This window comes from Molossus molossus, unplaced genomic scaffold (genome assembly GCF_014108415.1).
Source record: "Molossus molossus isolate mMolMol1 unplaced genomic scaffold, mMolMol1.p scaffold_m16_p_8, whole genome shotgun sequence".
Taxonomy (NCBI): Eukaryota; Metazoa; Chordata; class Mammalia; order Chiroptera; family Molossidae; genus Molossus; species Molossus molossus.
In genome coordinates, this window is record NW_023425402.1 from 39026900 (window position 1) to 39043005 (window position 16106).

A 16106-nucleotide genomic window follows, 5' to 3' on the forward strand; every position below is an offset into this window, starting at 1 on the left:
ATAAAGATATGACTTTGTTTTCTATTTGCTGTTAATTTTTAATATTCTGTTCTATTTCAAAACAATTTTTAAGTTTTGTGTTAATTTTAGCCATCTGTCACTCTGATTCCATTTGGGTTTAAACAGGATTTACTCATAGCATTGGGCAGAGAAAAGCTCAGCGTCCATCTAAATGACTGATTGGAACATCATCCTCACTGTGCATTGCAAGTACCAAACTTCATTATAAACTCAGGAGAAATAAAAACTTCAGACCCAAATATACATAAATTACTTGTAATAGTTTAAATTAAAGTCAAGGAGTATTTATAGTCTTATCTTCTAGCCTTTTCACAATTAGTGTAATAAAATTCCCACAAGTTGAGAAAAAGTTATTTGCTTCAAATGCTAATCTGTGATACATCAGAATATTTTTGCCATCAGAAGTATAAACATTGGCAAAAAGTGAACTTAGTCATGAGGGAAAAAAATATAACAATACTAAATAAAACCCCTTCCTAATTGAAAATGTCATTACAGTTCAGAAACATTTGCAGAAAACAAAACTCATAACAATTTTTTAAATCTTCACACAAACACACTCTAGTTTTCTTAATCAGTAATCAAAATCCCTTGCAGCCTGTGTGATGCATTCACAATCATTCAAGCTAGGACAAACCTACTGTAGCATTTCTTTTACTTATAAAAATCAAAACTATTTTTACATAAAATAGTTATTTCATTTATAATACCTACTGATTATGATTTGTTAATTCCACAAGGTATACCTTAATGCCTTACAAAGTTACATAGGGGAGGAAATCCAACATTAATTGTTCTATTTCAGAGACTCAGTGTGGACTCCCCTCTGGGCATATAACCTGGGTACAACCTGTGGACTGGAGAAATGGACCAACAGTATTATTTGTGTGGTTTTTACTTATCCTTGTGACACCCGGAAGCATAGTTTCTTTAGTCTTAGTAAAGTTACATGATAGATGATTTCTGCCTTCAGAAAATGATGTGTCAAATCTTTATTTATCTTTACAGTTACCTTTTAAAGACCTTATTGACAACATGTCCACATTAACCAAGTCTTTTTTAAAAAAACCTGTATTAAGGCTTTCAATTAGATTTTAGATGCATGTTTTCACATAAACCTAACTGACATCGACATTTGAATAATGCATGTGCTTTTTGTCTTTAAAGAATATATTCTCCAACCTATATGTGCTTCTGAAAATCTGTCCAACTCCTATCTATAAGAAAAAAGTTAACTATCTTGGGATTTCTACTACAGTTTTTTAAAAAGATACTGATACTATCTAGGTCAGTTTTTTTTGTTTGTTTGTTTTTTGTTTTTGTTTTTTTTTTTTACTTTCAAGCTTTTGTTTAGGTAGATTGTGAGAAATAGCTTGAAACCCTTATTGTAAGTCCTGTACATATAAGAAAATAATGCAAAGAGAAATATAATTGAACTGTCAGTTGAAAATGTTCCTATAATCCTTACATGTTAAACTCATACATCTCCTTTTGTTAACTTGTTCCATATGAAAATCAATTCATTCAAGGGTTTTGGCACAGAACCCTAGAAAGAGCAACTTTAAAAACTGTCTTTAAGTATTTAAAATTAAACTTTAAATCAGAGCATTATCTGTTAGTGTTGAACCATGAACAGAACCACAGCATTGTACAAGCAGTAATAAAATGTCTTCCAGAAGCTCCTGCTTCTGTTTTACCTCTTGAATTTACCCCAGGAAATATATAGTGTTGTACATTCTTTCCTTCAGAAATAACAAATTGATGAAAGAAAATAATTATAGGTTACTGTTGTTAATGCACCAACACCCATGCTTTGAAGAACTGACAATGTGTTCTACTGACAATATGTGCCATGGACTATGAAAAAGGAAACACTTTAGGGAAAAAATCACATTACAAAGTGTATTATAAAAATAAATTACATAGCATGTACCCATGGACCTGAAAACTTTGCAAAAGAAAGAGAAATTTCTTTTGACACAAAGATTGAATAGCTCTTGCAACCTATTTTTATATTATCAACAATGCCATTTTCAGCTTTTATATTATATCCTCAAAAAAAATTCACTGGAAGTAGAAAATTATTTTCAGTAGTGATCAGTAGCATGGAGAACCTTAGTGATGATGGAGAGCTGTAGAAATACTATCCATTCAACAGGGATTCAGAGGCAGCACACACACCCAGAATGTGCTTGATTTACCATTTCATCGGGAGTTCATACGTAACTGGTGAATGATGATGCTTTCTATAAAGAGAAGAAAGATACGGCATTTTCAATTAAACTGAAACTTAAATTAATAAGTTTATGTGAGGATCAGTACCACATCATTTCATTAAAAGCCCAGAGATGTTAAACAACAAAACAAAACAGGTACATGAGCCCAATAGCTTCTCCTGCAGTTCTTTACTGCTCTTGGGTAACATCTTTGTATTGGCATAGGTGCCTTCCCTCCAAAATTCTTACAGCTTTTCAGAAACCATGTGTAATATTCTAACAATATTAGATCAATTTTACTCAAGCAAAGAACTAAACATGAAGAACAGTCATTACTACGTACAAGTCCCATAGTGGGAAACCAGACTATTTCCTAGAAATGACTCTCCCAGCTGTACTCTCTCTATTCTGAACAATGTTCATATACTTTTAACTTATTTTTTTCATATGTGTGAATTTGAGTTTTAATAGGGAAATATTCATCATCAATTATTAAGAAGTTAATAAACACAGATAACTTACTTTTGTCTCTTGACTGTTTCTTTTTGCATTATTCCATATATGCTTTTAAATCGAAACTCATTCTTATTATAAAAGTAAATAAAAGAAATAGATTGAGATAGCAATTAGAACAGTACCAGCCATTCTATGGGTAATGTTTATATTTATTGATTTTCATTTTATCTTAATCTATACGCCTTCATGAACATGTATATTTTTTTTTCATCCTATTATTCAAGGATTGTTTATTGAGGCACAAGCACGGGCCCATCACTGTGCTAAGCATGGAACTATATTGGTGAGCAAAATGAGAGAGTCTTGTCATTGCTGAGATTATAAAAAGCAGAGGAAAGAAATAATTAGGCTTCAAATGTTTTCTCTGCCTGAAAAATGTATTACCTCCCTGTCACATATGGCAGTGTAAGTGTAGAAAATAACGTCAGAGTTTATCAATAGGATGAGAAAATTCCTACTTATTATTTTTACTTTAATTTTAAATACTAGTTTTATTTTATTTTTATGTAGGTAATTAATATCTAAGTAAGCATTAAATAAAGCACATTATATCATAGGCCTATAGGGTCATGGTAATTAGGTTCATTGGGTACATCTTTTGTCAAAAACAAAATGTTTCATAATTTGTTTGATTAACTGACCACTAGGGGGAGATATTTCCTTTCCTTCCCTCCACATTTCAAATTAAATTTGGGATAAAACAGATAAGAAAACAAAATGAAATATGTAAATGTTTTATATTTAATAATATTTAAATATGAAGTTTTTGTAAAGTTTCTAAGACATGCATATGATTTTTTACTATACCAGAAACCTTCAAAAATTATCTCACATTTTTTTCATTGGAAAATTATTCTAGCTTTATAAATTTTAATGCCTAAAAGTATATCAGAATCTTCAGGCAAAAACTAAAAACACAAATTAAAATATTATGTAGTAAAAATCACTAAGATTAAAATGCTATTTCCCACTCGACGCTTTTTAAAAAATTTCTGTAGTAGTTTTCTAAGAGTAAAAATACATAGTTCTCAAATCTCCCTAATAGAATTAAAGCATCTTCTCCATTTTCCTCTTTTAAAAAAGCATAGAAAACATAATTTTAAAAGAGTGAAATCCAGAATTGTTCTTACTGTAGATGTAATTCAGAATGATTGTGCCTTTGTTTCCTCACTACAAAATAAGAGTATTGGAGGTCATCTCTAAAGTCCCTTGTGGTGCTAATCTTTTGTGTTACTATAATGCCATCTTCTCTCACCTTGAGTGCAAACCTCTAAATTCATAGAATTGCCTTCTCTTAATCCTAGCATTTTTAATTTCCATAATAATAATAGCTTTTCAGAATTAGCACTTAGAAAAAATACATATGAGAAAAGGGTCCATATATACATAAAAGAATTTCTTGGGTGGACCATTACATTTTATTATTATATTTCAATTAGCAAACTGGTCATTTATGTATAGCTTATATACTAATGCTATTGATCAGATTGTGTTATTAAAAACACTGTCTCAGAGCCCTGGCCAGTTTGCTCAGTGGTTAGACCGTCAGCCTTGGACCAAAGAGTTGAGGGTTTGATTCTGGTCAAGAGCACGTGCCTTGGTTGCAGTTTAGTACTGGCCCTGGTCAGGGTCGGGTGGGAGGCAACCAATCAGTGTGTCTCTCACCTCTCTCCCTCTCTCTCTCTTTCTCTCTCTCTCTCTTTCTCTCTCTCCCCCCAACTCCCTCCCTCCCACTCTATCTGAAGATACATGGAAAAATATCCTCGGGTGAGAATTAAAAAAAAAAGACTGTCTCAGAAATACTTGACAATCATAAATGGAGTTTTTAAAAATTCTACTTTAATAATAAAAGATAGTATTTAAGATTTATGTTTATAAGCTTTTAAATAAAGTTTTAACATAAATGTTAAAAAGCTTAAATTATTTTGCTTTAGAGACATATTTCATCTTGTTTCTAGAGATAGTGAGACAATAATTATAAGATAGTGCCTCCATTAATTTAAACTTATTAAACATATTTATTAAATCTATGTTTGCTTATCATCTGTGTTTCCCCCAAATCTATAAACTGAGATAAAAATCACCCAGCCACTACACAAAATTGTGAGAAAAAAAATTTTAATGTTGTTTTAAACCATTAAATTTTGAGGTGACTCATTACACAACCAAATTATCTGATGTATATGGGATCCATGGTAACCAGGGTTAGGGGGATGGTGCAGCTTTGGGAATTAATGACATTATCTGTGTTAAAAAAAGAAAAAAAGAATTCCCAAGTCTCTTCCTTTTTTTATGATTTAGTACAATAATGTCATAAATTTTATTGAATTTACAAAGTCAATGAGCAAATCTTAGTCCATCTCCTACTCTGTCTTCACTTAATCTCAGACTAAGACCCAGTAGGTCATTTGGGTCCTCTAAAGTGACCTAAATAATAAGTATAATTCTGTAATAATTTTGTTTGTTTGTTTGTTTTGGTACATGCCCCTAGCGTAACCGAACCTGGGACTCTCTGGTCCGCAGGCCACCGCTCCAACTGCTGAGCTAAACCGGCCAGGGCTGTAATAATTTTTTTTACAGATGCCATTTTTCTGGTACTCATAATCTGTAGAGGCAGATGAGACCAAAGGCCATAGTCAACCTCTATCAACAAACTCAAACTAGCAAAGCACTTAAATTTGGGGCCTTTTGAAATGCAGACATTTAATAACATTTTCTTTTTTCTAATGGGAAGAAGAAAAAAAACACTAAACTTTAGTTAACATATACACATGTTGAGATTGGATTTTTATATATTTTCGACATTAGCAGTTTACCAAAAGCACTAAATGACATTTTCTTCTATATGTTTCTTTCAAGTATTATCTTGTTTTTTCCTTAAGGAACTTCAGGTAACACATTAAATACATTATTTGCTATTATGATATATTGTAAAACGATGTAATTTATGAATTAATTCTTTTATTACACTAGCTAATATAACTTCCATGGAAAGCAAGTTTAACAGATTATCAATTATTAACTACAGTTGACTTCTGAACTCACTGAGTATTCATCCTCCTTGGGTGGTATCTCAAAACTACTGGCCAGCCAGATGATGAGATGCAAGAAGGGATTTGGAGAGAAATTTGGGGGAGACTGCCTCTTGAGCATTAGAGTGGAGTAACCTGGCAACAAATTAGAGTTCTGATTCCTCCCAGGGGAGCTCCTTGGCCATGGAATAAGAAAGATATACTCCTTGGAAAGTCATTGTCCTCCTCCCAAGCAATGCACATGTTTATGCTCTGCCAAACTCTCTGCAAGGGAACACATGAGCTCTGAATTTTAAAAATCTACGCTAGTAAATGAGACCAGATCACTTTAATAGAGAGCCTCTAAGTTCACACACAAAGAAAAAACATAGCAGAAGTTCAGTTTACTGCAGGACTTTTTTTTTTTTTTATCCTCACCCAAGGACATTTTTTGATATTTTGTTCAGATAGAGTGGGAGGGAGAGAGAGGAAGAGAGAGAGAAACATCAACGTGAAAGGGATACATCGAGTGGCTGCCACCTACACAACCCAACCAGGGCTGGGGACAAACTGCAACCGAGGTATGTGCCCTTAGCGGGAACCGAACCCGGGTCTCTCTGGACCGCAGGCTGACACTCTAACCACTGAGCCAAACTGGTCAGGGCTGCAGGTCTTTTTGTACCAGCAAAGGAGGGCTAGCTACTTCATCCACAAGAAACTGCATACCAAGTTCCAGAAAACATTTTCTCCTGAATTGTGCATCAGCTTATCTGGTTTATGGCCTGCTTCCCATGTCCCACAGCTCCCTACTCCCCAAGGGCTCTGCAAGGCACAGCTTAGGGCTGTGCCCGTCTTCCTGTCCACCAGCTACCAAACTCCAGCTTTGAACTTGCTGCCTTCAAGGTATTTTATCCACCTACAAAAATGTGCTACATTCTGTACCTATAGGAATGCTTACACATTGTTTACTTTTAGGATTCTTATTTTAATAAACTGCTTCAGCATTCAGTCCTGTTATGATCACATTCAGAAATTAATCAGAGTTCTGATAAAACATCTGTTTTAAATAGGAAGTCCAATAAACTTCCTCTGTTGACTTGGACCTGGTCCTTCTTTTGGATTCAGCTCAGCTAATTAAAAATACTTCCGTTAATCAGTGCTGTCATTTTCTTCAGGAAACTCTTCAACCAGATAATATAAATTCTCTTGGGGTTTCTCAGCCACCTAATGGTTTATTTGCTTCCTTTCAAAACATTTCTCACTCCATCATCAGTCCAAATCATCCCCTTACCTCCCCAGGTTGTACAAGTTACCAATAATCACAGTTACGGCTGGTAGTTTCTTTTTCAGGCAAGCTAATCCTTATCGCTCACATACATTACTGTTTCCCACATACAAGCAAATTGGAACTGGCTCTCCTACATAGAACATTAACTATAAAAAACTAAACTAAATGGTGGAAAAATAGGTCAATATTTCAGCCAAGTGTGCTCAGGTTCTACCTTTTTGGAAACAAATGCTAAATGCCTGGTTTGTACTAAGCACATGGCTGGCCACGAAACAGCATGGAAAATAACATTAGGCATGAAAATTGAAAAGGACATTGTGCTTTTAAGATAAGGACAACAATATACATCAAGTAAGTGCTGTTATGAGAACTTTGACACAGAATTCTATGTAGATATCTCCATATCTCAAAATCCTTTGACAATATTATTTTGGCCCAATGAGTATTGGTGTTTTAGTCAATGTATGAATGAATATATACTTTGCTCACTTGAAGTAGTTTCATATGAAATAATGAATAATGTACTGAGAGAAACTGAAGACCTGGCTTCATCATTAATGAGATAGACATCTTTAAGCCTTGGAGTGTTTCTTGTTTTGTTTTTGTTTTAAACTTTACTAATAGAGATAATTATCTTCTTGAGCTCTAAAATCTGGTTCAGCTCTAATCAGCCCGTGACTTTGGAATTCTGTTCATCACACATTAGTACAAGTAGAGACACCACAGCTACTTCTACCAGATAAGCAATTAACCATTAGTTCTTAGGAAAAGCATTATGGCAGAATCCTTTAAGTTGCTTGCTAAGCAATGGTGAAGCATATCATATTATGAGTATAAGGAGAAATGCTCAGTGCTAAACCAAACCAATGTGAGGTGATTTGCCACAGGTTAGACAGCCTTACTCTGGTCTCCTGGTTTTCAGTCCTATCCCAGGTATCTAGTCCATTGTTCAACATCCCACTTTTTCTGGAGGTTTGCCTTGATATCTAGTCTAAATCTACATCCTGCTTACTGGTGGTGGTGTTTGGTCCTCCTAAATGAGAGCCTCTCTGGCTCTTAGGGAGGATCCTTCATGAATCTAAAGAGCATGACAAATCCCCGAACCTTGTTCTTCCCTGAGGTGTTGTCTGTGCTCCTCATTCAAGTATGTTTATACTTCACTATAGGCTCTCAGGCCCCCTAGTTCTCCACACGAGTGATGGCTTCAGAGGCAAGAACTCCCCAGTCCCAGACCCTTGTCTGCTTGGCATTCGTTACCGCCATGTGGCCTCTGGAAGGAAATCGAAGTACACGCTCCACGTTGGCCAGACCTGATTTCCTCTAATTCTGCTGTCTCTCTTACTTCTGCATTCTCACACGTGGTTTGCCGGCACCCTCCACGTCGTTCCCACGGGCTTGCATGGCCAGCAAAGGGGGGAAGCAAGAACGCCTCTTCCTTCCCCAACGTTCAGCCATCCTTCAGCGGCTGCTTTTCTTTTTCTACAGTAAGTGCCATGTTTTTACAGCAATGGACAAGCTTTAAACCCCAGGGTAGTTTCTGAAATTATGGTTTGTCTCCCTAGCAGAGGCAATGTTTTTAAAAGAAACTTTGAACATAGCAGGACACAACCACCAGAAGGAAGGTAGGAGAAGGGGCAATCCAGGGAAAGGGAATAAGTTGATCAAATCAAGGAAAGGTGCCTGGCCTGCTGTGCAAGCCATTCCTGGGGCCTGGGCAGCAGGAGTCCAGGCAAGGGGAAGGGAGGGATGCTCACAAGACTGGGGAGGTAGAGCGAGCACCGAGAGCCTTGAGTGCCATACCAAGCAGCTGGCATTATATTCTATGGTGATGATGAACCTTTGCAGGGTTTTCAAATAGAGGTGTGATCTAATCAACTTGCACTTTGCAAAATAAGCCAGTAAGAGAAAGATAAATATCACATGATCTCACTTATATGTGGGATCTAATGAACAAAATAAACTGACAAACAAAATAGTCCAGAGACATGGAAGCAGGAACAGACTGACAGATCTCAGAGGGAAGTGGGGAGGGGAGGGCAGGAAGAGGTTATCCAAAGAACGTATATGCATATATGCAGAGCCCGTGGACACAGACAATAGTGCAGTGAAGGCCTGGGGTGGGGGTGGGAGCTGGGTGGAAGGGGGCAAAGGCGGGGAGGAATGGGGGACATGTGTAATACTCTCAACAATAAAAAAAATTTTTTGAATGAAAAATGAATCAGAGAGTTTTCAGGCTGGAGACTATGAACCCAGTTAGGAGAGTATGAGAAAAATTCAGATGAGAAGTATTTAAAACCACAACTCAGGCAGTGGTGGGTGAAATGGAGATGCAGGTTCGGCTGCTTGAAGTGTCTGGGGGTTAGAACATGAGAGACTTGCTGAACAAGTCTACCTGATGGGTGAGGAAGAAGGGGGAGCCTAAAATAGCTGCCAGGTTGCTACCTTGGGTGATTGGGGGAATCAGGACACCCCTGCTGAGGTGGAGAATAATAAGGGGAGAAGACTTGGAAGAGGGATGGAGGCGCTGAAAATGCTTTGAGTTGGAGATAGCAGTTTGGTAGTTTTCAGCAGATCGGTGATAACTGAAGCCATGGGAGTGCACACAACAGCAAGAACCAGCTCCTAGTGCAGGAAAACCACTCGTGACAGAGACAACAATCCTTAGGACGTATGCGTAAAACAGAGACCACAATCCTTAGGACGCATGCGTAAAACAGAGACAACAATCCTTAGGACGTATGCGTAAAACAGAGACCACAATCCTTAGGACGTATGCGTAAAACAGAGACCACAATCCTTAGGACGTATGCGTAAAACAGAGACCACAATCCTTAGGACGCATGCGTAAAACAGAGACAACAATCCTTAGGACGTATGCGTAAAACAGAGACAACAATCCTTAGGACATATGAGTAAAACGAAAAGCCACCAAGGGAGACTGAGGCAGGGTAGTCTGAGAGCTCAAAGGAAAACCAAAAGGAGAGTAGATGTCGGTCACAGAGGGAGAAGAACATAACCTCACTCTGTTTTCACCTTTACCAGAGACTAAAAGTTTATTTTCTGAAAAAGCAACGTAAGAATTTCTGGACCTCGGTAAACAATAGGCAGTGCAGACTAAATACAGGGAAGTGGGAAAGCTGACGCACTGAAGTACGAGATCCTCCATCTCCCCTCCCCTGATCTATTCCCAGAATGTAGGTAGCCTGCCCCAGGGGAGTTACTGAAGGATTTTCTCTGTAGAAACCACTGGAAGATATACTTCAATAAATAGGTAGACAGACAGACAGAGAGATCATGATAATAGATGACAGACAGATAGATAGATTGCGACGGTTCAGCAAAGGAAGTAGAAGATGAGAAACCCAGAAAACAGGCTTTAACATAGGCGCGTGGACAGAAGGACAGCAACTGTGCCGCAGGCCTAGGGGACAAGCCGTCCAGGCTGAGGAGGGAAGCAGAGGACTGAGCTAGAAGGCCTCCAGGGAAACATACGAAACTGATGTGTTTCAGGGTTTGGTAGGTGTTTGGCAGATCAATTGGAGCATTTGGGAAAAAATAAAGATTGATACATAGAAAACCAAGCAGATGGAAAATTAAAGCAATTACTCCTAAAAAAAGGAAAAGTGATAAGAAGAAGGAAACACAATCTTAGTACTTTACTCAACAAGAAACAGTATTTACATTTGCACTGGAAACATATTAATACATAAACATACAAGTGCAGACTGATTTTTTTAAAATGTGTGGCCCTGCCATTGATGTTCTCTCTCATCAATGTCCTTTTCTCTCTCTCTCCCTCTCCCTCTCCCTTCCTCTCTCTCTAAAGTCAATAAAGAAAAATATTTTTAAAATAACTAAAAATGTGTGGCCCTGGCTGGGTGGCTCAGTCAGTTGCAGAACTGTCTCATGCACCCAAAAACGATGTGGTTTCGATTTCTGGTTGGTACATACATAGTTTTCAGGTTGGATCCCCGGTCGGGGTGCGTACAGGAGGCAACCAATCAATGTTCTCTCTCACATCAGTGTTCCTCTCTTTCTCTTTTTCTCTCCTTTCCTCTCTCTCTAAAAATCAATAGAACATAATCCTCAGGTGAGGATTTAAAAAAAATTGTGCGATAAAATCATATTGGGAGAATGGTGAAAGGGGAGAGATGGGACACGTGAGAGGACTAAATCCTCAACCACCAAAACAATAATGGAAAGACAAAAAATACTATCTAGCCCTGGGTGGTTTGCTCAGTGGTTAGAGCGTCAGCCCTTAGACCAAAGGTTTGATTCCAGTCAAGGGCACTTACCTCGGTTGGGGTTCGGTCAAACAGGAGGCAACCAATCGATGTGTTTCTCTCTCACTCTCTCTCCTTCTTTTTCTCCCTCTCTCTCAATATAAATGGAAAAATATCCTCAGGTGAGGACTTTAAAAAAATACTATCTAAAATTGATGAATAAAAAGTCAGAGTACAAGCATATCATTTAGAAATATGGAGATATATACCAGAAGAAAGAGCTAAGAGTTAGAAATGATTTTCTCCAGGGAGCAAAACTTAGGACAAAGGAGAGTGAGGTAAGGAGCAGATGTTTTCATTGTCTTTTAGCACTCACTGGCTGATGATATTTAGACCTCCTGGTGCATGGGACAATGCTCAACCATCTGAGCCACGCAGGCCAGGGCAAGCACTAGCTGATATTTCAACTATGTATACAAACTACTTTAACAAGCACAAAAAGTAATTAAAGAATAAATGGAAAGTATAGAAGTGGAGGCATAAAAGTTCGAGTGCTGTCAATGGCTTCACTTGGCAGGAGGGAGACAGGGCAGAGGCTATAGTGCAGACACAGCTGGAGAAAGTGTCACTATGCAGTGGAAGGGGCCAGAGCATATTTGCATCCTGTGTGGTGGTGACAAGTGGGAAGAAGTTGAAAGAGCAGAGATGGAGGAGCTAACCTCTGAGGAGACCCTGGAGGAGGAGGTAGGAGGTAAACACTAGCCTTCGTCTGGGCTGGGGAGTACATTCTTGTTTATGGGGAAACACTCTGTGGCCACCCTGTTACCTCGTCCTTTCTCTCTCTGCCCTGCGACCTCCCACATAACTGTGCTCTTCCGATCTAGCATCCCGGGGGTTTTCCAATCAGGAAAGTCTCACTCTTTCCCCAGTGTTCTGAAGCCATGAGGGAACAAAAAATTCCAATCTCTGTCCATTTTACATTCTTGGATGTGTTTCCATTTCCCTGAAATTACACTCTTCCCACACAACACATAAAAGCTGTTTCTTCATACTCTTCCTGAAGATATTCAAGTAAGAGGTATGGTAACACTGTAACCTTAATGAAGACACTAAAATCTCTAGAGCCCAATTGTCATGAATTAACTTGTCCTTCCTGCAAATCTGATAAAAATGCCAGTAGCAACAGAATGACTCCGTGACTTAGACAAGAAGGCCATTTTCAAGAAATGATAAATACGCTAAGGGCCATGCCTCATACAGAAGAAACATTTCTGGTATCATGCGTGCTAAATGGTCAGCACATACAGATTAGTCTCAGGAAGGGAATACCAGGGCCTCCTGTGCAACCGTGCGGATGTGCCCTGCATGTCCTCCGGGGGCGGGGGGCACATGGAAATCTGGGGAAATAGCACATCCCCCCTCTGCTCCCCAGGTGGGACCTAAGCAGCAGCTATACACAGCAGCCCTGGTGAGACCGTTTTTATTTTACAGCAATGCTATGTTCCAGGACAGGCAAAAGACTAACCTTTTAATCCCATTCACTGTTATAAAAGCACATTAAACTGCACCTTAAAATCATTATACTCACAAATGGAAGCTGGAGTCGGAGTGCTTTTAATCCTCCACCTCCTATCCCCAGTGGATTCCATTTCTAATATGTGGTTTAGAACAAAGCTATCCAATAAATGTAGAGTTGGTTCTAAAATTACAAAGAAAAACTACCATGGCGGTTACTCTTTGTCATTTCTGAAAAGTGAGTATGTGTTGTTCTGCCAAGTTTTCTTAGTAGTTGTACTTTGCAAGTGGCTATGTTCCAAGGTCCAGATGTATAAACATCCTGTACATGCACTCCACTGCTAAGCCTTTTTCGGAGCACGCTCCCTGCAGATGGGATGGACTTCCAGGCAGAAATGATGTAAGCATGGTGTGTGCAGGTAAAAGCAAAAACAGCAACAGTGACAACAAGATTATGATAAAAGTCACTGGAAAATGGCAGGTAAAGTCCAAAGGAACGCAGCCTTTCACAGTTTTGACACCTTCAGTTGCTTAAATACAGTATGTTATGGTACAATAACACTAAATACCCTAAATGCCAGTGAACGTCCTTGCCTTTGAAAAGGATTGTGACCACTTTTCAAAAGGGGGACCATTCCCTTTTAAGAAAATACACATCGGTATTCGAAACGAAACCATCTCTTATTTAAACTTGTTTAAAGTCATATTTCATAAAACCTTCATTCTTAGTCTGTCTGTTTTTCTACCTTGAAACTCTATTATTATGACATGTTTTTCGTGGTTGCTCAACATTTTAAATACATATGCTGAGAGCTGGCGATCCATAGACAACAGAGATCGGATTAAAGCGCATGTGGATACCGTGAGGCACCTACCACCGTCGTGCGTAATTCAAGTCCAAGTTCTGCAAGGGATAGGAAATCTGGTGTGAAAAGAACTTAGAGAAGAGTCTATTTATCATGAAGCATGATGAATCAAGGGCTAAAAAACTAAACGTATGTGAGGTTTTTAAAAAATCTCCCCCTCCTCCCCGCCCCAAGTATCAAGAGCAGGGTCTATCCAGATAGAGTCCTCACAATTCAAATGTGGAAAAATAACATGTAACTTTGTAGCTATTGTATTTTTGTAAAGTTCACCCCACTGACTCAAAAGTCTTGACAAAGTACTGCCTACATAAGACCTCATATGCTGTGCTACAGGTTATCAGCCTTGAGCTCATTGGTGGTTATTTGACTCTGATGCAGTATCCACTTTAACATGGTTAGTCTCCTCAAAAAGACAACTGGCATTTTGCACTCACACACTGTTTCATGCTGATTATGACATGCTTAAAATTAATCAAAATGATACAAACACAAGTAAAAATGACAGTAATAATAATCCAATTCTCTCCACACACATACACACACACGCGCACACACATTGGTTTTATATTTGCAAGTAAAGTCCACAGTTAACTGAGGAAAATATTTCAATTCAATTAAGCTATGCATGACGTCATTTTTTTCTTCTTGGCATTAACGGATCAGAATTTACTTTCTGCTATTTCCTACCCATTACAACCTCCGCTGAGCCATAAAGGGCCTTTGGCAGCTCTGTTCCGGCTGCTCCACGATTTAAATCAATTGCGCACTTGAAGAGAGCAGGAGTCTGACATTAATGGCCCTAAAATCATTGTCTATGAAACTCTGGGAATGTTTTGGAGATGGCCAAAACCTCTCCGATACACACAGACACACACAAATAAGTAAAACTCTATTTTAGGATTCCATATTTCATTTCCACTTTATTTCACATTCAAATATTGTCCTGAAATCATCTCAGAGGCTTTTGTTTTTTTCCAAAACTTTAGGGATGCAGGCCCTGTGATAACTAGATGTTTCTTCCAGCACATGAAGCAAATTCGGGATTTGATCAAGGCAAATGACAGTTGTTAAACTACTTCCTATTTCATAATGGAATTTTTGAAGAAAGAATTATTGTGGAATAAGGCCTATTAAATTTGATTTACAGTGAAGAAATATGGGAGGCTTTGGAGAGGATGTTACTCAGCTCCCATATCTCATCCACAGAGAAAGTGAGGTTCAGATGGGCTAATGGATGGGTTCATTTTCTAGAAGCAAAACTGGGACTAGACGCCAGGCCCTGCCTCAGGCCCCGCGTCCTCCACCAAGCACACGGCAAACAGTAGTCTTGCTGGTTAGTTCTGTTCCCCCCCCCCCCCCCCCCCGCATCAAAACAAATTTACAAAATAGGAAAGACACGTGGCTATTAGTAGATTATTTTATAAACAAGATGTTTAAAACTTAAATTAGTACATGGAAGGAGTTGGCACGAACAGGCGAAGGTTTGTTTTCACTGGAGCAGTAGCATCTGCACAACATACCCCCTCCGCCACTGCCCTCAGCCCTTCCCCCCTCCAAGAGAGGTCGCGCTGCCGGCTGCAGATTTCTTCAGCTCTATTTTCATAGACTGAGTCTCGGCTCGAGGCTCGAATTTGGTCAGATTTCCTGCTCCTGGGGCTGCCACTACTGGCTTTCCTGCTTTCATACCTTTTGACATAGGAATGCGGGTGGGTGCAGGCCGCTGGGATGACCCGTCTTGTCCTGACTGTAAGACAAAATACGAAACACAAAGGACACGCTGGTGAGTTTTCCTTTGGCTGAGCCATCACTCTGACCCGGAGCAGGACTCTTGCCACAGGCGACCCCGCCCCAGGTAAAACCATCGTTAGAAACGTGAAGTGGGAATCTAATCCACTCTGATTGTCTCCTTTTCTCCTCTCCTAAAACATCAATGCCAAACTCCCTTCCCTTCTCAAGCTCCTATCCTACCTCCCCTATCCTTCCTGAAGATGACCTGGTCTCCTACTTCACAGGGAAAACACATGCCACCTAGCATTAACTCGGGTCTTCTTCCTCGTGCCCCCCAAATTATCTGCATCTTCTTTACGCAGCCAGCTCTCCTTTACCGCCTACGGACTCGGACTCTTCTCATTTTTTATTGTCACTGATGACCCCACCTCTCTCTCGAAGTGCCCCTAAAACTCTCTCCCTGTAATTTCTTCCTTCCGTCTCACCATCACATCCTGTCTCTGACGACTGCTTTTCCTCTCTTGCTGCTGGCTCCTTGTTCTAGGTTACCAGCCCGCAAAATGTGGGCATCACCACTTTCCATGCTTACCCTCTCGTAACTTTTGCTCTCATGCTGAGAATCACCTCGGTTACCACCCATGTGTTGCCGAGTTCCAGGCCTCAAGCCTTCAATGCTCTCCTTAGACACAGGTCCCTGTTCCTAACTCCTTGCTACACATTTC

General features: G+C 39.1%; 1 protein-coding gene across 2 annotated transcripts in view; it reads right to left on the reverse strand.

Annotated features, from left to right (window-relative positions):
* Positions 1-2098: 2098 nt before the first annotated feature.
* FILIP1 (filamin A interacting protein 1) overlaps positions 2099-16106 on the reverse strand; it is a 201132-nt gene continuing 187124 nt past the window's right edge. Inside the window, exons 6-7 of one of the 2 annotated variants that reach the window (XM_036248428.1) lie at positions 15177-15400; positions 2099-2267 (exon numbers count right to left, since the gene is read on the reverse strand). In XM_036248428.1, coding sequence (XP_036104321.1) covers positions 15194-15400 — 207 coding nt within the window. In that variant the 3' untranslated portion in view covers positions 2099-2267; positions 15177-15193. Of the gene's footprint in view, positions 2268-14548; positions 15401-16106 lie in introns of those variants that run through there. The other variant, XM_036248427.1, reaches the window with a different exon arrangement.